At 41.5% G+C, this 23,341-nt stretch overlaps 2 protein-coding genes and 1 long non-coding RNA gene across 3 annotated transcripts; 1 reads left to right on the top strand and 2 right to left on the bottom strand.

Annotated features, from left to right (window-relative positions):
- Window positions 1–3,338: 3,338 nt before the first annotated feature.
- On the top strand, window positions 3,339–4,507 carry LOC122141770. The gene is made up of 3 exons (XR_006158090.1): window positions 3,339–3,383; window positions 4,353–4,363; window positions 4,454–4,507. It is a non-coding gene; the product is annotated as an uncharacterized LOC122141770 (long non-coding RNA).
- A 358-nt stretch (window positions 4,508–4,865) lies between these two features.
- Window positions 4,866–6,143, bottom strand: LOC122141653 (probable cyclin-dependent serine/threonine-protein kinase DDB_G0292550; the record flags this gene model as incomplete). The annotated part of the gene is made up of 1 exon (XM_042749575.1): window positions 4,866–6,143. A coding segment is annotated over one exon (1,278 nt), but the record flags the coding sequence as incomplete, so codon positions are not given.
- Window positions 6,144–8,329: 2,186 nt separating this feature from the next.
- LOC122141652 (mucin-5AC-like) lies at window positions 8,330–12,731 on the bottom strand (the record flags this gene model as incomplete). Its single annotated transcript, XM_042749574.1, is given in 4 exon segments — window positions 8,330–10,507; window positions 11,078–11,329; window positions 11,385–11,899; window positions 11,901–12,731. Coding segments are annotated over 4 exon segments (3,645 nt in total), but the record flags the coding sequence as incomplete, so codon positions are not given.
- Window positions 12,732–23,341: the final 10,610 nt, after the last annotated feature.

Raw genomic sequence — 23,341 nt, 5'->3', positions numbered from 1 at the left:
AATAAATGATTCAGTGACTCACTCATTAAGTGACTTACCGCCTGCACTTACTGGTAGTTTAGTTGAGAAGTATGTTGGAAATTATACATTTATAAACTCAACCTTTCTTATTTGTATATTCATAAATGCATTTAAAACATTAATCTAATAACATTATTTATAGCAGTTGTAATTATTTTTATTTGCAGTGTAAATTATTTAATCTGCCTTGTAGCAGCCCTATAGTGTATATTGAATTTACTGATAAATTGTAATAATTTGATATGTAATATGATGCATACATCAAAAAAGTTTAAACATATGCCTTTGTAAAGGTAAATAAAAATAAGCAGATTTAAGTATGTAAAAGCTGATAGAACAGAACACTGATGAAAATATTGCTTCAGAATAAATTGTTTACTCCACCAAAAATCTCAGTAATGCAGTTGTTTTGCAGGGATATTTTATATGGAATATTGTCTGCTGACATTAAAAGTTCACTGTATATCAAAGAAATAAAATTTATTACAGCAATGATATTTTGTTTTCTTTTTTATTTAAACACATTAAATATTACATATATGAATGTAATAAAAATGTGTATTTACATTACAGGTTTAGGTCTTAAATTTCATATAAGGTAGTATTAAAAAGGTCTTAAAAAGTCTTAAATTTAACTGGTTCATGTCTGTAGAAACCCTGTGGACAACTGTCAGATCAGCAGTCTTCCCCATGATTGTGTAGCCTAGTGGACCAAATTGAGAGACCATTTTGAAGGCTCAGGAAACCTTTGCAGGTGTTTTGAGTTGATTAGTTGATTGGCATGTCACTATATTCTAATTTGTTGAGATGAATTGGTGGGTTTTTATTAAATGTGAGAAAAAATCATCACAATTAAAAGAACCAAAGACTTAAACTACTTCAGTCTGTGTCCATTTAATTTATTTAATTCACAACTTTCACAATTTGAGTTGAATTACTGAAATAAATGAACTTTTCCCCGACATTCTAATTTATTGAGATGCACCTGTATATCGTTTCATAACGTAACAGGGCTTGCAAAATTTCTAAATCCCTGGTAGCCCTTCGGGCAGGCATTCTTCAGGTTTTGGTAGCCCAAAATTAATTTAACTTACCCGAATGAAAAAAGGACATCGGCTGAACTTTACTGTGGACAAATCAGCATGATCAGCAGAAACCAGTAGCATATAGGGATGTAACGATTCACTAAACTTTCGATGCAATAAAATTCATGATACAGATTACATGATACAACGTTCTTACAATATATATATATATATATATATATATATATATATATATATATATATATATATATATATATTGTTTAAAAACAAATTATAAATGAAAAGGTGTCCTTTTATTATTTCTCAGACAAAAGGTAAAAATTATATATATACTGTAAATATGTTTATGACAAAATATCAGCTTACCTTTTCAATATATGTAATGATTTCCTCATTGCTCAGCTCAACAAAGGATCTCATTTTTAAATTTATGAATGCAACTTCTGTCGTATCTATAAAAAAAAAATCAGATTCATATCATCATATGTGAATAAAACTTTAATCTATTACAAAACCTGGGTTGTGAATGATAAGAAGAAGAAGATGATGAGGAAGAAATTAATGGACATATAAAATTAACTTTGCTTACATTGCTGGACAGCTTCTGGAGATGAGGGTGTTGATTGATTTGCTTGTTGAGTTGTAGACACAAGTTGGGTTGTTGTCAGATTAGAAGTAAATGTTGGTGTTGCTGTTCGAGTTGTAGATGATAATGCAGTTGATTTCAATGTTGATGCAGCTGATGTAGTTTGAGCTGTTGATGTTGATCCAGTTGATGTCAATGCTGGCACAGTTAATATTGTTGTTAGAGTGGTAGATGTTGGTGCAGTTAATGTTGAGGTTGATGCTGTTGATATTGAGGATGGTACAGTTGTTGTTACTAGAGTGGTAGATGTTGGTGCAATTGATGTCGAGGTTGGTGCAGCAGTTGTTGGTAGAGTGGTAGATGTGTGTGCAATTGTTGTTGATAGAGTGGTGGATGTTGGTGCAGTTGATGTTGGTGCAGAAGTTGTTGGTAGAGTGCTAGATGTTAGGGCAGTTGTTGTTGATAGAGTGGTGGATGTTGGTGCAGTTGTTGTTGATGGAGTGGTAGATGTTGGTAGAGTTGATGTTGAGGTTGGTACCGAAGCTGTTGGTAGAGTGGTAGATGTTGGTAGAGTTGATGTTGAGGTTGGTGCGGTTGTTGTTATTGGTGTGGTAAATGTTGGTGCAGGTGATATTGATGTTAGTACAGTTGTAGTTACTACAGTGGTAGATGTTGGTGCAGTTGATGTTAAGGCTGGTGCAGCAGTTGTTGATGAAGAGGTGGATGTTGGTGCAGAAGTTATTGGTAGAGTGGTAGATGTTGGTGACATCAATGTTGAGGTTGGTCCAATTGTTGTTAACAGAGTGGTAGATGTTGGTACAGTTGTTGTTGATGGAGTGGTAGATGTTGGTGTAGTTGTTGCTGAGGTTGGTGCAGTTGTTGTTAACAGAGTGGTAGATATTGGTAAAGTTGTTGTTGGTAGAGTGGTTGATGTTGGTGCAGTTGATGTTGATGGAGTGGTAGATGTTGAAGCAGTTGATGCTGAGGTTGGTGCAGTTGTTGTTAACAGAGGGGTAGATGTTGGTACAGTTGTTGTTGATGGAGTGGTAGATGTTGGCGCAGTTGATGTTGAGGTTGGTGCACTTGCTGATAGAGTGGTAGATGTTGGTACAGTTGTGGTTGATAGAGTGGTAGATGTTGGTCCAGCAGTTGTTTGTAGAGTGGCAGATGTTGGTGGAGTTGATGTTGGTGCATTTGTTGATACAATGGTGGATGTTTGTGCAGTTGTTGCGGAGGTTGGTGCAGTGGTTGTTGGTAGAGTGGTAGATATTGGTGGAGTTGATGTTGAGGTTGGTGATAGAGTGGTAGATGTTGGTGCAGCTGTTGTGATAGAGTGGTGGATGTTGGTGGTGCTGTTGTGGAAGTTGGTGCAGTTGTTGTCAACAGTTGTTGATGGAGTGGTACATTTTATTTCAACACTTCTTCATAAATTGTTAAATGATTGATAAATTTATATGCAGTTGATGTTGCTGCATTTGTTGATACAATGGTGGATGTTTGTGCATTAGTTGTTGAGGTTGGTGCAACAGTTGTTGGTAGAGTGGTAGATGTTGGTGGAGTTGATGTTGAGGTTGGTGATAGAGTGGTAGATTTTGGTACAGTTGTTGTTGGTGCAGTTGATGTTGGTGCAGAAGTTGTTGGTAGAGTTCAAGATGATACTGCAGCAGTAGTTAATAATGGGGTGGATGTTGGTGCAGTTGTTGTTGATAGAGTGGTGGATGTTGGTGCAGGTGTTGACAGAGTAATAGATGTTGGTAGAGTTGATGTTGATATTGGTGCAGTTGTTGTAACTACAGTGGTTGCTGTTGCTAGAGTGGTATATGTTGGTGCAGGTGATGTTGATGTTAGTACAGATGATGTTGAGGATGGTACAGTTGTTGTAACTACAGTGGTAGATGTTGGTGCAGTTGGTGTTAAGGCTGGTGCAGCAGTTGCTGATGTAGATGTTGATGCAGCAGTTGTTGGTAGAGTGGTAGATGTTGATGCAGTTGTTGTTAATAGAGTGGTGGATGTTGGTGCAGTTGTTGCTGACGTTGGTGCAATTGTTGACGGAGTGGTAGATGTTGGTACAGTTGTTGTTGGTGCAGAAGTTGTTGGTAGAGTGCTAGATGTTGGTGCAATTCTTGTTGATAGAGTGGTGGATGTTGATGCAGTTGATGTTGAGGTTGGAGCTGCAGTGGTTAGTAGAGTGGTAAATGTTGGTGCAGTTGATGTTGAGGTTGGTGCAGCAGTTGTTGATAATGGAGTGGTAAATGTTGGAGCAGTTGATGTTGAGGCTGGTGCAGTTGTTGTTGACAGAGTAATAGATGTTGGTACAGTTGTTGTTGCTATTGCTAGAGTGGTATATGTTGGTGCAGGTGATGTTGATGTTAGTACAGTTGATGTTAAGGATGGTACAATTGTTGTAACTACAGTGGTAGATGTTGGTGCAGTTTCTGTTAAGGCTGGTGCAGCAGTTGCTGCTGAAGAGGTAGATGTTGATGCAGTTGTTGTTAATAGAGTGGTGGATGTTGGTGCAGTTGTTGTTGATAGAGTGACGGATGTTGGTGCAGGCGTTGCTGACGTTGGTGCAGTTGTTGATGGAGTGGTAGATAATGGCACAGTTGTTGTTGGAGCAGTTGATTTTGGTGCAGACGTTGTTGGTAGAGTGCTATATGTTGGTGCAATTCTTGTTGATAGAGTGGTGGATGTTGGTGCAGGTGTTGCTGAGGTGAGCGCAGTTGTTGATGGAGTGGTAGATGTTGGTGCAGTTGATGTTGCGGTTGGTGTCTCAGTTTTTGGTAGAGTGGTAGATATTGAGGTTGGTGCAGTTGTTGATATTGTGGTAGATGTTGGTGCAGTTGATGTTGGGGTTTCTGCAGCAGTTGTTGGTAGAGTGGTAGATGTTGATGTTGGTGCAGTTGTTGATAGAGTGGTGGATGTTTGTGCAGTTGTTGTTGAGGTTGGTGCAACAGTTGTTGGTAGAGTGGTAGATGTCAGTGGAGTTGATGTTGAGGTAGGTGAAGTTGTTGTTGATAGAATGGTGGATGTTGGTGCAGTTGATGTTGAGGTTGGAGCAGCAGATCTTGGTGCAGTTGTTGTTGATAGAATGGTGGATGTTGATGCAGTTGATGTTGAGGTTGGAGCAGCAGGTGATGGTGCAGTTGATGTTGTTAATGAAGTGGTAAATGTTGGTGCAGATGTTGTTGAGGTGGGTGCAGCGGTTGTTGCGATTAGTAGAAGTTGGTGCTGTTGCTGTTGAGGTTGGTGCAGCAGTTGTTGGTAGAGTAATAGATGTTGGTGCAGTTGATGTTGAGGTTGGTGCAGTTGCTGATGATGGAGTGGAATATGTTGGTGCAGCTGATGTTAAAGTTGGTGCAGCAGTTGTTGATGGCGTGGTAGATGTTGGTGCAGCAGTTGTTGGTACAGACAAAAATTTTTGAACAAAATTCATCAAATTTAGTTAAACAGTTAAATGTAGAGCACAATAGTTGTTGTGCAGTTGTTGTTGACAGAGAGGTAAATGTCGGTACATTTGTTATTGAAGTTGGTGCATCAGTTGCTGGTAGAGTGGTAGATGTTGGTGCGTTTGATGTTGAGGTTGTTGCAGCAGTTGTTGGTAGATTGGTAGATGTTGATGTTGGTGCAGTTGTTGATAGAGTGGTGGATGTTTGTGCAGTTTTTGTTGAGGTTGGTGCAGCAGTTGTTGGTAGAGTGGTAGATGTTAGTGCAGCAGTTGTTGGTAGAGTGGTAGATGTTGGTGCAGTTGTTGACAGAGTGGTAAATGTTGGTATAGTTGTTGTGATGCAGTTAATGTTGAGGTTAGTGCAGTTGTTGTTGATGGAGTGGTAGATGTTGGTGCAGTTGATGTTGAGGTTGGTGCAGCAGTTGTCGGTAGAGTGGTAAATGTTGGTGCAGTTGATGTTGACATTGGTGCTGCAGTTGTTGTTGAGGTTGGTGAAGCACTTGTTGATAGAGTGGTAAATATTTGTGCAGTTGTTGTTGACAGAGTGGTAACTGTTGGTACAGTTGCCATTGATGGAGTGGTAGATGTTGGTGCAGTTGTTGTTGAGGTTGGTGCAGCAGATGTTGGCAGACTTGTAGATTTTGGTGCAGTTAATGTTGTTGAGGTTGGTACAGCAGATGTTGGCAGAGTGGTAGATGTCGGTGCAGTTGATGTTGAAGTTGGTACAGCAGATGTTATTGAGGTTGGTGCAGCAGTTGTTGGCAGAGTGGTAGATGTTGGAGCAGTTGATTTTGAAGTTGGTGCAGTTGTTGATAGAGTGGTAGATACTGGTCCAGTTGTTATTGATGGAGTGGTAAATGTTGGTGCAGTTGATGTTGGGGTTGCTCCAGCAGCTGTTGGCAGAGTGGTAGATGTTGGTGCAGTTGATGTTGAGGTTGGTGTAGCAGTTGTTGGTAGAGTGGCAGATGTTGATGTTGGTGCAGTTGTTGATAGAATGGTTGATGTTGGTGCAGTTGTTGTTAAGGTGGGTGCAGCAGTTGTTGCTAGATTAGTAGAAGTTGGTGCTGTTGCTGTTGAGGTTTGTGCAGCAGTTGTTGGTAGAGTAATAGATGTTGGTGCAGTTGATGTTGAGGTTTGGTGCAGTTGCTGATGATGGAGTGGAATATGTTGTTGCAGCTGATGTTAAAAGTTGGTGCAGCAGTTGTTGATGGCGTGTGGTAGATGTTGGCACAGTTGTTGTTGACAGAGTGGTAAATGTTGGTAAGTAGTTGTGGCGTGGTAGTAGTTGTTGTTGAAGTTAGTGCAGCAGTTGTTGGTAGAGTGGTAAATGTTAGTGCAGTTGTTGTTGACAGAGAGGTAAATGTCGGTACAGTTGTTATTGAAGTTGGTGCATCAGTTGTTGGTAGAGAGTGGTAGATGTTGGTGCCATTGATGTTGAGGTTGTTGCAGCAGTTGTTGGTAGATTGGTAGATGTTAATGTTGGTGCAGTTGCTGATAGAGTGATGGATGTTTGTACAGTTGTTGTTGAGGTTGGTGCAGCAGTTGTTGGTAGAGTTGTAGATGTTGGTGCAGCAGTTGTTTGGTAGAGTGGTAGATGTTGGTGGCAGTTGATGTTGAGGTTGTTGCAGCAGTTGTTGTTGGTAGATTGGTAGATGTTGATGTTGGAGCAGTTGTTGGCAGAGTGGTAGATGTTGTTGCAGTTGTTGTTGAGGTTGGTGCAGCAGTTGTTGGTAGAGTGGTAGATGTTGGTGCAGTTGATGTTGATGGAGTGGTAGATGTTGGTGCAATTGCTGTTGAGGTTGGTGCAGTTGATGTTCGTGCAGCAGTTGTTGTTAATGGAGTGGTAAATGTGGGTGCAGTTGTTGTTGAGGTGGGTGCAGCAGTTGTTGCTAGATTAGTAGAAGTTGGTACAGTTGTTGTTGATGGAGTGGTAGATGTTGGTGCAGTTGTTGATAGAGTGGTAGATGTTGGTATAGTTGTTGTTGATGGAGTGGTAGTTGTTGATGCAGCTGATGTTGAGTTTGGTGCAAAAGGTGTTGGTAGAGTGGTAGGTGTTGGTGCAGTTGATGTTGAGGTTGGCACAGTTGTTGTTGACAGAGTGGTAAATGTTGGTACAGTAGTTGTTAAAATTGGTTCAGCAGTTGTTGGTCGAGTGGTAAATGTTGGTGCAGTTGTTATTGACAGAGTGGTAAATGTCGGTACAGTTGTTGTTGATGGGAGTGGTAGATGTTGATGCAGTTGAGGTTGAGGTTAGTGCAGTTGTTGTTGATGGAGTGGTAGATGTTGATGAAGTTGATGTTAAGGTTGGTGCAGCAGTTGTTGGCAGATTGGTAGATGTTGGTGCAGTTGTTGTTGAGGTTGGTGCAGCAGTTGTTGGCAGATTGGTAGATGTTGATGCAGTTGTTGTTAATAGAGTGGTGGATGTTGGTGCAGCTGATGTTAAAGTTGGTGCAGCAGTTGTTGATGGCGTGGTAGATGTTGGCACAGTTGTTGTTGACAGAGTGGTAAATGTTGGTAAAGTAGTTGTTGAAGTTAGTGCAGCAGTTGTTGGTAGAGTGGTAAATGTTAGTGCAGTTGTTGTTGACAGAGAGGTAAATGTCGGTACAGTTGTTATTGAAGTTGGTGCATCAGTTGTTGGTAGAGTGGTAGATGTTGGTGCCATTGATGTTGAGGTTGTTGCAGCAGTTGTTGGTAGATTGGTAGACGTTGATGTTGGTGCAGTTGCTGATAGAGTGATGGATGTTTGTACAGTTGTTGTTGAGGTTGGTGCAGCAGTTGTTGGTAGAGTTGTAGATGTTGGTGCAGCAGTTGTTGGTAGAGTGGTAGATGTTGGTGCAGTTGATGTTGAGGTTGTTGCAGCAGTTGTTGGTAGATTGGTAGATGTTGATGTTGGAGCAGTTGTTGGCAGAGTGGTAGATGTTGTTGAAGTTGTTGTTGAGGTTGGTGCAGCAGTTGTTGGTAGAGTGGTAGATGTTGGTACAGTTGATGTTGATGGAGTGGTAGATGTTGGTGCAATTGCTGTTGAGGTTGGTGCAGTTAATGTTCGTGCAGCAGTTGTTGTTAATGGAGTGGTAAATGTGGGTGCAGTTGTTGTTGAGGTGGGTGCAGCAGTTGTTGCTAGATTAGTAGAAGTTGGTACAGTTGTTGTTGATGGAGTGGTAGATGTTGGTGCAGTTGTTGATAGAGTGGTAGATTTTGGTATAGTTGTTGTTGATGGAGTGGTAGTTGTTGATGCAGCTGATGTTGAGTTTGGTGCAAAAGGTGTTGGTAGAGTGGTAGGTGTTGGTGCAGTTGATGTTGAGGTTGGCACAGTTGTTGTTGACAGAGTGGTAAATGTTGGTACAGAAGTTGTTAAAATTGGTTCAGCAGCTGTTGGTAGAGTGGTAAATGTTGGTGCAGTTGTTATTGACAGAGTGGTAAATGTCGGTACAGTTGTTGTTGATGGAGTGGTAGATGTTGATGCAGTTGAGGTTGAGGTTAGTGCAGTTGTTGTTGATGGAGTGGTAGATGTTTGATGAAGTTGATGTTAAGGTTGGTGCAGCAGTTGTTGGCAGATTGGTAGATGTTGGTGCAGTTGTTGTTGAGGTTTGTGCAGCAGTTGTTGGTAGAGTAATAGATGTTGGTGCAGTTGATGTTGAGGTTGGTGCAGTTGCTGATGATGGAGTGGAATATGTTGGTGCAGCTGATGTTAAAGTTGGTGCAGCAGTTGTTGATGGCGTGGTAGATGTTGGCACAGTTGTTGTTGGTACAGTGGTAAATGTTGGCACAATAGTTGTTGAAGTTAGTGCAGCAGTTGTTGGTAGAGTGGTAAATGTTGGTGCAGTTGTTGTTGACAGAGAGGTAAATGTCGGTACATTTGTTATTGAAGTTGGTGCATCAGTTGCTGGTAGAGTGGTAGATGTTGGTGCGTTTGATGTTGAGGTTGTTGCAGCAGTTGTTGGTAGATTGGTAGATGTTGATGTTGGTGTGCAGTTGCTGATAGAGTGGTGGATGTTTGTACAGTTGTTGTTGAGGTTGGTGCAGCAGTTGTTGGTAGAGTTGTAGATGTTGGTGCAGCAGTTGTTGGTAGAGTGGTAGATGTTGGTGCAGTTGATGTTGAGGTTGTTGCAGCAGTTGTTGGTAGATTGGTAGATGTTGATGTTGGAGCAGTTGTTGGCAGAGTGGTAGATGTTGTTGCAGTTGTTGTTGAGGTTTGGTGCAGCAGTTGTTGGTAGAGTGGTAGATGTTGGTGCAGTTGATGTTGATGGAGTGGTAGATGTTGGTGCAATTGCTGTTGAGGTTGGTGCAGTTAATGTTTGTGCAGCAGTTGTTGTTAATGGAGTGGTAAATGTGGGTGCAGTTGTTGTTGAGGTGGGTGCAGCAGTTGTTGCTAGATTAGTAGAAGTTGGTACAGCAGTTGTTGGTAGAGTGGTAGATGTTGGTGCAGTTGATGTTGATGGAGTGGTAGATGTTGGTGCAATTGCTGTTGAGGTTGGTGAAGTTGATGTTCGTGCAGCAGTTGTTGTTAATGGAGTGGTAAATGTGGGTGCAGTTGTTGTTGAGGTGGGTGCAGCAGTTGTTGCTAGAGTGGTAGAAGTTGGTGCAGTTGTTGTTGATGGAGTGGTAGATGTTGGTGCAGTTGTTGATAGAGTGGTAGATGTTGGTATAGTTGTTGTTGATGGAGTGGTAGTTGTTGATGCAGCTGATGTTGAGTTTGGTGCAAAAGGTGTTGGTAGAGTGGTAGGTGTTGGTGCAGTTGATGTTGAGGTTGGCACAGTTGTTGTTGACAGAGTGGTAAATGTTGGTACAGTAGTTGTTAAAATTGGTTCAGCAGTTGTTGGTAGAGTGGTAAATGTTGGTGCAGTTGTTATTGACAGAGTGGTAAATGTCGGTACAGTTGTTGTTGATGGAGTGGTAGATGTTGATGCAGTTGAGGTTGAGGTTAGTGCAGTTGTTGTTGATGGAGTGGTAGATGTTGATGAAGTTGATGTTAAGGTTGGTGCAGCAGTTGTTGGCAGATTGGTAGATGTTGGTGCAGTTGTTGTTGAGGTTGGTGTAGCAGTTGTTGGTAGAGTGGTAGATGTTGGTGCAGTTGATGTTGATGGAGTGGTAGATGTTGGTGAAATTGCTGTTGTGGTTGGTGTGGCAGTTGTTGGTAGAGTGGTAGGAGTTGGTGAAGTTGATGTTGAGGTTGGCACAGTTGTTGTTGACAGAGTGGTAAATGTTGGTACAGTAGTTGTTGATGGGGTTGGTAGATATGATTCAATTGATGTTGAGTTAGTGCAGTTGTTGTTGATGGAGTGGTAGATGTTGATGAAGTTGATGTTAAGGTTGATGCAGCAGTTGTTGATAGAGTGGTAAATGTTGGCACAGTTGTTGTTGAGGTTGGTGAAGCACTTGTCGGTAGAGTGGTAAATGTTGGTACAGTTGCTGTTGATGGAGCAGTAGATGTTGATGCAGTTGATGTTGAGGTTGGTGCAGTTGTTGTTTGCAGAGTGGTAGATGTTGGTGCAGTTGATGTTGAGGTTGGTGCAGCAGTTGTTGGTACAGTGGTAGATGTTGGTGCAGTTGATTTTAAAGTTGGTGCAGAAGATGTTGTTGAGGTTGGAGCAGCAGTTGTTGGTAAATTGGTAGATGTTGGTGCATTTGATGTTGAGGTTGGTGCATTAGTTGTTGTTAGAGTGGTAAATGTTGGTGCAGTAGTTGGTGATGAAGTGGTAAATGTTGGTGCAGTTGTTGTTGATAGAGTAGTAGATGTTGGTATAGTTGAGGCTGGAGCAGGTGTTGATAGAGTGGTGAATGTTGATGCCGTTGATGTTGATTCTGGTGCAGTATTTGTTGATGGAGTGGTAGATATTGGTCCAGTTGTTATTGATGGAGTGGTAGATGTTGGTGCAGTTGATGTAGGGGTTGCAGCAGCTGTTGTTGGTAGAGTGGTAGATGTTGGTGCAGTTGATGTTGAGGTTGGTGCAGCAGTAGTTGTTGAGGTTGGTGAAGCACTTGTCGGTAGAGTGGTAAATGATGGTGTAGTTGTTGTTGTTGACAGAGTTGTAACTGTTGGTACAGTTGCCGTTGATGGAGTGGTAGATGTTGGTGCAGTTGTTGTTGAGGTTGGTGCAGCTGTTGTTGGTAAAGTGGTAGATGTTGGTGCAGTTGATTTTAAAGTTGGTGCAGAAGTTGTTGGTAAAGTGGTAGATGTTGGTGCAGTTGTTGTTGAGGTTGATGCACCAGTTGTTGGCAGAGTGGTAGATGCTGGTGCATTTGATGTTGAGGTTGGTGCAGCAGTAGTTGTTGATTGGTGAAGCACTTGTCGGTAGAGTGGTAAATGATGGTGTAGTTGTTGTTGTTGACAGAGTTGTAACTGTTGGTACAGTTGCCGTTGATGGAGTGGTTAGAGGTTGGTGCAGTTGTTGTTGAGGTTGGTGCAGCTGTTGTTGGTAAAGTGGTAGATGTTGGTGCAGTTGATTTTAAAGTTGGTGCAGAAGTTGTTGGTAAAGTGGTAGATGTTGGTGCAGTTGTTGTTGAGGTTGATGCACCAGTTGTTGGCAGAGTGGTAGATGCTGATGCATTTGATGTTGAGGTTGGTGCAGCAGTTGTTGTTAGAGTGGTAAATGTTGGTGCAGTAGTTGGTGATGGAGTGGTAAATGTTGGTGCAGTTGTTATTGACAGAGTGGTAAATGTCGGTACAGTTGTTGTTGATGGTGTGGTAGATGTTGATGCAGTTGAGGTTGAGGTTAGTGCAGTTGTTGTTGATGGAGTGGTAGATGTTGATGAAGTTGATGTTAAGGTTGGTGCAGCAGTTGTTGGCAGATTGGTAAATGTTGGTTGCAGTTGTTGTTGAGGTTGGTGTAGCAGTTGTTGGTAGAGTGGTAGATGTTGGTGCAGTTGATGTTGATGGAGTGGTAGATGTTGGTGCAGTTGCTGTTGCGGTTGGTGCAGCAGATGTTGGTGAAGTTGATGTTTGTGCAGCAGTTGTTGTTAATGGAGTGGTAAATGTTGGTGCAGTTGTTGTTGATGGAGTGGTAGATGTTGGTGCAGTTGTTGATAGAGTGGTAGATGTTGGTATAGTTGTTGTTGATGGAGTGGTAGTTGTTGGTGCAGTTGATGTTGAGTTTGGTGCAGCAGTTGTTGGTACAGTGGTAGGTGTTGGTGCAGTTGATGTTGAGGTTGGCACAGTTGTTGTTGACAGAGTTGTAAATGTTGGTACAGTAGTTGTTAAAATTGGTTCAGCAGTTGTTGGTAGAGTGGTAAATGTTGGTGCAGTTGTTATTGACAGAGTGGTAAATGTCGGTACAGTTGTTGTTGATGGAGTGGTAGATGTTGATGCAGTTGAGGTTAGTGCAGTTGTTGTTGATGGAGTGGTAGATGTTGATGAAGTTGATGTTAAGGTTGGTGCAGCAGTTGTTGGCAGATTGGTAGATGTTGGTGCAGTTGTTGTTGAGGTTGGTGTAGCAGTTGTTGGTAGAGTGGTAGATGTTGGTGCAGTTGATGTTGATGGAGTGGTAGATGTTGGTGCAATTGCTGTTGTGGTTGGTGTGGCAGTTGTGGTAGAGTGGTAGGAGTTGGTGAAGTTGATGTTGAGGTTGGCACAGTTGTTGTTGACAGAGTGGTAAATGTTGGTACAGTAGTTGTTGATGGGTTGGTAGATATTGATTCAATTGATGTTGAGGTTAGTGCAGTTGTTGTTGATGGAGTGGTAGATGTTGATGAAGTTGATGTTAAGGTTGGTGTAGCAGTTGTTGATAGAGTGGTAAATGTTGGCACAGTTGTTGTTGAGGTTGGTGAAGCACTTGTCGGTAGAGTGGTAAATGTTGGTACAGTTGCTGTTGATGGAGCAGTAGATGTTGATGCAGTTGATGTTGAGGTTGGTGCAGTTGTTGTTTGCAGAGTGGAAGATGTTGGTGCAGTTGATGTTGAGGTTGGTGCAGCAGTTGTTGGTACAGTGGTAGATGTTGGTGCAGTTGATTTTAAAGTTGGTGCAGAAGATGTTGTTGAGGTTGGAGCAGCAGTTGTTGGTAAATTGGTAGATGTTGGTGCAGTTGTTGTTGAGGTTGATGCAACAGTTGTTGGCAGAGTGGTAGATGCTGGTGCATTTGATGTTGGTGCATTAGTTGTTGTTAGAGTGGTAAATGTTGGTGCAGTAGTTGGTGATGAAGTGGTAAATGTTGGTGCAGTTGTTGTTGATAGAGTAGTAGATGTTGGTATAGTTGAGGCTGGAGCAGGTGTTGATAGAGTGGTGAATGTTGGTGCCATCGATGTTGATTCTGGCGCAGTATTTGTTGATGGAGTGGTAGATATTGGTCCAGTTGTTATTGATGGAGTGGTAGATGTTGGTGCAGTTGATGTAGGGGTTGCAGCAGCTGTTGTTGGTAGAGTGGTAGATGTTGGTGCAGTTGATGTTGAGGTTGGTGCAGCAGTAGTTGTTGAGGTTGGTGAAGCACTTGTCGGTAGAGTGGTAAATGATGGTGTAGTTGTTGTTGTTGACAGAGTTGTAACTGTTGGTACAGTTGCCGTTGATGGAGTGGTAGATGTTGGTGCAGTTGTTGTTGAGGTTGGTGCAGCTGTTGTTGGTAAAGTGGTAGATGTTGGTGCAGTTGATTTTAAAGTTGGTGCAGAAGTTGTTGGTAAAGTGGTAGATGTTGGTGCAGTTGTTATTGAGGTTGATTCACCAGTTGTTGGCAGAGTGGTAGATGCTGGTGCATTTGATGTTGAGGTTGGTGCAGCAGTTGTTGTTAGAGTGGTAAATGTTGGTGCAGTAGTTGGTGATGGAGTGGTAAATGTTGGTGCAGTTGTTATTGACAGAGTGGTAAATGTCGGTACAGTTGTTGTTGATGGAGTGGTAGATGTTGATGCAGTTGAGGTTGAGGTTAGTGCAGTTGTTGTTGATGGAGTGGTAGATGTTGATGAAGTTGATGTTAAGGTTGGTGCAGCAGTTGTTGGCAGATTGGTAAATGTTGGTGCAGTTGTTGTTGAGGTTGGTGTAGCAGTTGTTGGTAGAGTGGTAGATGTTGGTGCAGTTGATGTTGATGGAGTGGTAGATGTTGGTGCAATTGCTGTTGCGGTTGGTGCAGCAGATGTTGGTGAAGTTGATGTTTGTGCAGCAGTTGTTGTTAATGGAGTGGTAAATGTTGGTGCAGTTGTTGTTGATGGAGTGGTAGATGTTGGTGCAGTTGTTGATAGAGTGGTAGATGTTGGTATAGTTGTTGTTGTTGATGGAGTGGTAGTTGTTGGTGCAGTTGATGTTGAGTTTGGTGCAGCAGTTGTTGGTACAGTGGTAGGTGTTGGTGCAGTTGATGTTGAGGTTGGCACAGTTGTTGTTGACAGAGTTGTAAATGTTGGTCCAGTAGTTGTTGAAGTTGGTTCAGCAGTTGTTGGTGGAGTGGTAAATGTTGGTGCAGTTGTTATTGACAGAGTGGTAAATGTTGGTACAGTTGTTGTTGATGGAGTGGCAGATGTTGATGAAGTTGATGTTGAGGTTAGTGCAGTTGTTGTTGATGGAGTGGTAGATGTTGATGAAGTTGATGTTAAGGTTGGTGCAGCAGTTGTTGTTGAGATTGATCCAGCAGTTGTTGGCAGAATGGTAGATGTTGGTGCAATTGCTGTTGAGGTTGGTGCAGCAGATGTTGGTGAAGTTGATGTTTGTGCAGCAGTTGTTGTTAATGGAGTGGTAAATGTTGGTGCAGTTGTTGTTGAGGTGGGTGCAGCAGTTGTTGCTAGAGTAGTAGAAGTTGGTACAGTTGTTGTTGATGGAGTGGTAGATGTTGGTGCAGTTGTTGTTGATGGAGTGGTAGTTGTTGGTGCAGTTGATGTTGAGTTTGGTGCAGCAGTTGTTGGTAGAGTGGTAGGAGTTGGTGAAGTTGATGTTGAGGTTGGCACAGTTGTTGTTGACAGAGTTGTAAATGTTGGTACAGTAGTTGTTGAAGTTAGTTCAGCAGTTGTTGGTAGAGTGGTAAATGTTGGTGCAGTTGTTGTTGACAGAGTGGTAAATGTCGGTACAATTGTTGTTGATGGACTGGTAGATGTTGATTCAATTGATGTTGAGGTTAGTGCAGTTGTTGTTGATGGAGTGGTAGATGTTGATGAAGTTGATGTTAAGGTTGGTGCAGCAGTTGTTGATAGAGTGGTAAATGTTGGCACAGTTGTTGTCGAGGTTGGTGAAGCACTTGTCAGTAGAGTGGTAAATGTTGGTACAGTTGCTGTTGATGGAGCAGTAGATGTTGATGCAGTTGATGTTGAGGTTGGTGCAGTTGTTGTTTGCAGAGTAGTAGATGTTGGTGCAGTTGATGTTGAGGTTGGTGCAGCAGTTGTTGGAACAGTGGTAGATGTTGGTGCAGTTGATTTTAAAGTTGGTGCAGAAGATGTTGTTGAGGTTGGTGCAGCAGTTGTTGGCAGAGTGGTAGATGCTGGTGCGTTTGATGTTGAGGTTGGTGCATTAGTTGTTGTTAGAGTGGTAAATGTTGGTGCAGTAGTTGGTGATGAAGTGGTAAATGTTGGTGCAGTTGTTGTTGATAGAGTAGTAGATGTTGGTATAGTTGAGGCTGGAGCAGGTGTTGATAGAGTGGTGAATGTTGGTGCCGTTGATGTTGATTCTGGTGCAGTAGTTGTTGATGGAGTGGTAGGTATTGGTCCAGTTGTTATTGATGGAGTAGTAGATGTTGGTGCAGTTGATGTAGGGGTTGCAGCAGCTGTTGGCAGAGTGGTAGATGTTGGTGCAGTTGATGTTGAGGTTGGTGTAGCAGTTGTTGTTGAGGTTGGTGAAGCACTTGTCGGTAGAGTGGTAAATGATGGTGTAGTTGTTGTTGACAGAGTTGTAACTGTTGGTACAGTTGCCGTTGATGGAGTGGTAGATGTTGGTGCAGTTGTTGTTGAGGTTGGTGCAGCTGTTGTTGGTAAAAGTGGTAGATGTTGGTGCAGTTGATTTTAAAGTTGGTGCACAGAAGTTGTTGGTAAAGTGGTAGATGTCGGTGCAGTTGTTGTTGAGGTTGATGCACCAGTTGTTGGCAGAGTGGTAGATGCTGGTGCATTTGATGTTGAGGTTGGTGCAGCAGTTGTTGTTAGAGTGGTAAATGTTGGTGCAGTAGTTGGTGATGGTGTGGTAGATGTTGGTGAAGTTGATGTTGAGGTAGGTGCAGCAGTTGTTGATAGAGTAGTAGATGTTGGTATAGTTGAGGCTGGAGCAGGTGTTGATAGAGTGGTGAATGTTGGTGCCGTTGATGTTGAGGGTGGTGCAGTAGTTGTTGATGGAGTGGTAGATGTTGGTGCAGTTGTTGCAGAGGTTAGTGCCGGTGTTGTTGACAGAGTGGTTGATGTTGGTACAGTTGTTGTTGATGGAGTGGTAGATGTTGGTGCAGCTGTTGTTGACAGAGTGGTGGATGTTGGTGCAGTTGTTATTGATGGAGAGGTAGATGTTGGTGCAGTTGTTGTTGACAGAGTGGTTGATGTTGGGACAGTTGTTATTGATGGAGTGGTAGATGTTGATGCCAATGATGTTGTGGCTGGTGTAGTTGTTGTTGACAAAGTGGTTGATGTTGGTACAGTTGTTCTTGATGGAGTGGTAGATGTCAATGCCGTTGATGTTGTGGCTGGTGCAGTACCTGTTGATGAAGTGGTAGATGTTGGTGCAGTTGTTGTTGATGGAGTGGTAGATGTTGGTGCCGTTGATGTTATGGCTGGTGCATTTGGTGTTGATGAAATGGTTGATGTTGCTGCAGTTGTTGTTGATGGAGTGGTAGATGTTGATGCAACTGTTGCTGAGGTGGGTGCAATTGTTGTTGACAGACTGGTTGATGTTGCTGCATTTAATGTTGGTGGAGTTGTTGTTTGTGCAGCTGATTATGTAAATGAAAATAAAACAGCACAAGAAGAAAGAAGAAAAACATATACTTTTTAAGAGGTAAAACTTGGCAGAGAACAGTGACCTATAGTGGAAATAAAGCAAAAATGAAAGTGACATCTAGCTGACTTATAAGTGAATTGTTTTTCAGTGTTTGTGATACTCTGTTTGAACATGGTTTTAAGTGAATTTAAGTGCTACAAGTATGTCATTTTCATCTGTGACTGAAGGCTAGTTTCACTACAAAAACAGGATTATGTTATCCTTGATATCCAATATTTACAATACTGTAAATAAATAAAAGCTGTTTCAATTAATTTTTGTTTAGTATCTAGTTCTACAGATTTTTTACATTCAGTGAATTTCTCTATTCAAAGTGTTACCTGAATTGTTATTTTTAGTTGGCTAAACCATTACTTAACTAGTTTTATAGTACATTCAACTAAAATTTTTTTTTGGTTGAATATTTAGAAAACTACAGCAAATGATGTCAATTAAAATGTAACCATTTACTCCATGTGTTTCATATGTTACATAGATTAAGATGTATTATTTGGGCATCGTAAGAAATTGCTGTGGAACTAGTTACTAAATTTCATACTGAGTTTAACAAAATTATTAACTGATGTCTATCAATCACTAAAAGCACATATATTGCAAAACATAATTTCCTTTATTGAATAACAATCTGCATTTACAACATTAGCCATACAGACTAAACATGCAGGCTTAAAGGAATAGTTAACCCCAAAATAAAGATTTGATGTTAATTGACCTTAGGCCATCCAAGATGTAGGTAACTTTTTTCTTCAGTAGAACAGTGAAGGAGATTTTAGGTAGACCATTTTCTTTACCAATTCATAAACTGCACATCTGTGGCTGCCGGTTTTTGCAGCCAAAAAAACATATACAGACAAGACCAAATTACCAGTGCTTACCAATCACCTGATGACACATTGAGGTCTTATGAAGCAAAATAGTGGTATTAATTTGATCTTGTCTGTATGCTTTTTTTGACCCTCAAAAACCAGCAGCCACCAACGTGGAGTGTATGAATCGCCAAGGATCACCATTTGAGATAAAAATCTTCTTTACTGTTCTACTGTAGGAAAAAAGTCATGGATATCTGGGATGGCCTGAGGGACAGTAAATTAACAGCAAATTTTCACTTTTGGGTGAACTATCCCTTTAAAGTGCTCCAGGTGTCAAACATTACATTTGTAATACAATGAATGCAAAATTCATTTTAAACATTTGTTTAATGAATTTCAAAAAGATTAAACAAGTTAAACAAAATGTTTGCAAAGTTTAATGAACTTACAAAAAAGACTGAACAAGTTAAACAAAATGTTTGCAAACAAATATTTATAAATATTACTACTGTTCACAATTACATCTTGAAAATGAGGCAAAAGTCAAGTCAACTCACCATTATTTATGTAGCGCTTTTTACAATACAGATTGTGTCAAAGCATCTTTACAGTATTAAACAGGAAAATAATGTGTCAAAGGAACCAAAACACCATTGTTCTTTTCTGGCCAGACAAACCAGCAGTTTAATTCCAGGCTGCAGCAAAGTCAGATTGTGCAGAGGACTCATCTGGTTCCTGTGGTCTTGTCCCGATGGCCATCTAAGTGACAAGGTCTTCCGAGGGGAACTGTCTCAGGGGCTCATCTAGCTGACAAGGATAACGCTGACATTCAGGGCTGTTCCATTCTACGTGCTGATCCACCATCTGGACTGGATACGGACTGGATCTGGTTGGCTACATTCACCTCGGGATAAGAATGGAACAGACTAATAATAGTGCAGATGCTGCTGAGAACAATAAAGCTTGTTATAATTGTAGTAAAAACTCTAAACATTTACACATATTACCTGGAATGAAAACAACAATGTTTTAGTCTTGAAAGTACACACACTGTGTAGTTGCAGTAGAGCGGTCTGGTCACATGCCAGTGTTTGGTGCCTTGGAAGAACTGACTAGGTTGCATCAAAAACTTGCAATGATGACAAAGCACCAATGAAACCTTTGGACACACCCTGATGGAGAAAGAAAAACACAATTTATCTCAAAAATGAAATGATGCCTTTTAAATCATGTACAATATAACAATATCTGTTAATTAAATTTGTGATGAAACCGAAGTTGCAACCACCTTTTGGAATGACTAACTAGGAATTTCATTGTGGCTTGTTTTTAGTTGGCTTTTAACGTCACCGGACATTTGCAAAAGTTTGCACATGCAAAAACCCATTTGACACGTCCATGTTAACTTCAAATAAGCTTATTACTGCAGTTTGCATTGCACGTTTCAAAAATTTCGGTTTAGTTGATTAAGCATCAACATAGCTTATAAAGAGAGAAAGACAGCGCAATCTCTTCATGTTTTTTAACATCACGGAAACACAAAAATATCATACAACGCACCAAAATTAAACCTAAAATTCAATATAGTAACAGCTTTTGACATTTATGGATTAAACAAGACGAAAGACCACGTTCCCTTAACTTAAACAGTAATTTGCCTCAAACATATAATTCAAACAACACTTATTCAATGTTTTTATGTGGATATATGTTGTATGTTTGTGTATAAATATATTCGTTTTGAATAAATTTAGTCTAACTACAAATATTTATTGAGTGCCTCATGCATGAACCTGATGTAAACTTAACTTAAATATTCACTTTTTCTTCGGACATACAACTTTTAAAACACTTCTAAATATCCACACAAAAACATTGAATATGTTGTATGATTTTGTCGATAAATTTAGTCTAAAAAATAACGTATTTAGTGGCACTTACCTGACGTGTGAACTTGACTTGCTGTTTCTCATATGAAGTCACTCAGGCTCGTGCACAAGTGGAATGATCTCAGTATTGACTGGATTTGTTTTTATTAGTTTAGTCAACATTGGCAGTCTGACATGTTGACTGGATTTGAAAATAACCCTTTATTAAATGTTTTTAAAATATATTTTTGTACATCTCAACTAAACCCAAGCAGTAAAGTTAGTTCAACTAATTAATATTTTTACTTATTCATATTCTTGCCCTTCCAACATTTTGTTTATTGGATTCTTTTTACAGTGTAAGTAATAAATAATTAAATAAGTAAAGTAGTTAATAGCTGCACTTTTCCATACAACCTTGTTGACCTTGGGGTTCTGTTACCTAAATTTTGATTTAACCCAAAAAGAGGAACTACAATCACTACAAAAATGTATGACATACACAAAAATTCATTCTGCTTTTATTTTATATACAAGTCATGGTGTTTTTTGTGTGTGTGTGTGTGTGTGTGTGTGTGAGTGAGACAAATGCAATCCACTGTTACATGAATCTAACTCTGTCATGTGTCCTTATATAAATATGCACATATATTCTGCAGCTATGAGCTTAACTTTACCTAACAATTACACATATTATTAGTTCCCTTTCAGTCGGTCACTCTTGACGTCACGTCAGTGACCGCATATTGAGATCTCGCTTAGAGAGACCAATCCACTTCGAGTGTAAACTAAACAAGCCATGCGATAATTGAATCCATGGTGCAACTCATACCAGCTTTTCACTTCGGAGCCGAGTGACAACATCATTCTGCTCCTACCAACTGCTTTGTGTGTGACGAGTTTAGCTCGCTCTAGGGAGCTTTTTGTGTTGGCGGATGCTGCTTCAGCGGTGGTCATTCCTGTGTCAAGTGGGTTGCGCACATCTACCTCCACTACCCCCTGTTGTGCTGCAAGCGGCCATCTCCCCTGTGCATCTCAGCACCTAAAAGAGCATTTCCCTGAAGGACTCGAGTGCTTATACAGCTTGTAGAGAAGCTGCCTCTGCTTTACACACTATGGCGTTACTGCAGGTTCATCAGGCCAAGGCACTGAAGGACCTGCATGAGAGTGGTCACGATCCGGAAGGTCACAAAGGTCACTGCGAGTTCTCTTGGTCGTGTGATGTCCACACTTGTGGTCCAGGAGTGCCATCTCTGGTTGTGTCTGGTCAACATGAGAGATGACGACAAAGTTCGGTTCCTTAATGCACCTGTGTCCCAAACTGGCCTCTTCGGTGACATTGTCGAGAGCTTTGCCCAGCATTTCTCGGCTGCATAGAAGCAGACTGAGTCTTCATGAAAGCCATGGAGGGGGCTCTTGTTCCCCTCAGAAAGCAGGGTGTTTGCATCCTCAACTATCTCGATGATTGGCTTATACTAGCACAGTCTTGGGATCAGTTGTGCGAGCACAAGAACCGGGTGCTCAGGCACCTCAGCCAGTTGGGTCTTCGGGTCAACTAGGAAAAGAGCAAACTCTCCCCGATTCAGTGGATCTCTTTTCTCAGTAAGGAGATGGAATTGGTTGAAGAGACAGCACGAGTGTGCTGAACTGTTTGAATTCAGCAGCCAGCTCTCACACACGCACTCACACACACTCAAACCTTCTTGCATTTAACTCAGGATATAAGCCTGTCATAAGCTATGCTCCTGGGAAAATGGAGATTCCATCCCCAGACGGTCCAACTGATTTGGAGACATTTCGGAGCCACTCAGGTAGACCTGTTTGCCTCTCCAGAAACCTCTCACTGCCAGTTTATCTACTCCCTGACCAAGGGAACACTCGGCACGGATAGACTGGCACACAGTTGGCCGTGGGGTCTGCGCAAGTATGCGTTTCCTCCAGTGAGCTTTCTCGCACAGATGCTGTGCAAGGTCAGGGAGGACGAGGAGCAGGTCGTGCTTGAGGCGCCGTATTGGCCCACTCACAACTGGTTCCCTGAACTAATGCTCCTTGCTACAGCCCCTCACTGGCAGATTCCTCTGAGAAAGGATCTACTGACTCAGAGACAGGGCACCTTGTGGCACCTACGTCCAGACCTCTGGAAACTTCATATCTGGTCCCTGGACGGGACGCGGAGGTTCTTGGTGACCTACCCAAAGGGGTAGTTGACACCATCACTTCAGCAAGAGCACCATCTATGAGACACGCTTATGCCTTGAAGTGGAACCTGTTCATCGAGTGGTGTTCTTATCATCAAAAAAAAAAAAAAAAAAAAACCCGGAGATGCCCGATCAGGGTCGTGCTTTCCTTTTTGAAGCAAGGGTTGGAGAAAAGGCTGTCTCCCTCCACCCTTAAAATCTATGCTGCTGCCCGATTTTCAGAGCCTGTGTTTTCCCAGCAGACTTCTGCCATTTCCAAGAGGGTTATAATCACCTCTAATCTTCCATATGCACCTAAACAGATGTTCATATGTGTAAGTGCTTCCGAAACCTCCTTTGGGAAGGAAGGTCTTCCGCAACGTTCCTGTCCCAAGTGGTATGGGTACATTTTCCCAGTGTTATCCAATCTCACTGAGAGGGGAATTGCTATGACAACAGTTATCTTCTTGTTGTGAGCCTCGGCCTACACCAAAAAGGGGCGCAGGTGGCATGCAGGACACTGTAAGGGGCAGCATCCATGGCGCTTTGGTAGGGATCCCAATTCTTTGGTCACCGACATGACGTCGAGAGTGACCAACTGAAAGGAGAGAAGTCAAGTTCCATCACCATGGCTGCTCCACCAATGATAAAATGGAGATGACACGTCCTGTTGCCATGGCTGCTGTACCACTGCTGAGCAGCCGTTTCACCGGCTTGGCTCCTCAGCAAAAACCTGGTATGCATTGCACCGGCTGCCTTTTTATGCTCATGCTGTGATCAGCCGCAGCTGGATGCAATTATCACATGCCAGTGTGCATTGGCTCGTTTAGTTTACACTCATAGTGGATTGGTCTCTCTAAGCGAGATCCCAATTTGTCGGTTACCAACATTTTTTTCCTGTAAAAATTGAAAATAATTTAATCACACCACCGTTTCTTTAATAAAAACACTAAAAGTTTCAGATTGGTCACCAGCTATCATGAACTGTTATGAAAACAGTTATGAAAAATCATGTGGGAGCACCTACAACAGCTCAATGTCCCTCTAGTAACAAACAACACCTTAATGAACTGTGCTACTTATTTCAGTTATATTATTGAGTGTTTTTCCTTTCTTTGACACTGACATCAAAATAACTTGCATTGCAAGTTTTGTTTGTATTTGCAGGGAGTACTCTTTTTTTTGTCATTTCTTGGCAGTTTGTTTTAAAAAGTGATGAGCAATTATTAAAAAATTGAAGGAATTATAATTATAGAACTAAAGTTGATTTGTAAGGTTTAAATAAACTTGCAGAATTAAAGGTCACATATTTTTGCAAAGAGCAGTTTCACTACTGAATTTCTGTTTATTTTGCTCACACATTTTGTGTAATGATGGGTCAACAGAGTGAGGATCCATTTGCAACTTTTAATAGTTAAAGCACGGTTGTACAGGCCCAGATCAGTATCAGCAAACAGGGTTATCAAAGGCGAGACAAACGCAAATACTTGAGTCAGACAAGAGATCAGGGCAGG

This window comes from Cyprinus carpio, chromosome B22, assembly GCF_018340385.1.
Source record: "Cyprinus carpio isolate SPL01 chromosome B22, ASM1834038v1, whole genome shotgun sequence".
Lineage (NCBI taxonomy): Eukaryota > Metazoa > Chordata > Actinopteri > Cypriniformes > Cyprinidae > Cyprinus > Cyprinus carpio.
The sequence above is the reverse complement of the archived record's forward strand: the minus strand, read 5'-3'. Positions and strand labels throughout refer to the sequence as shown.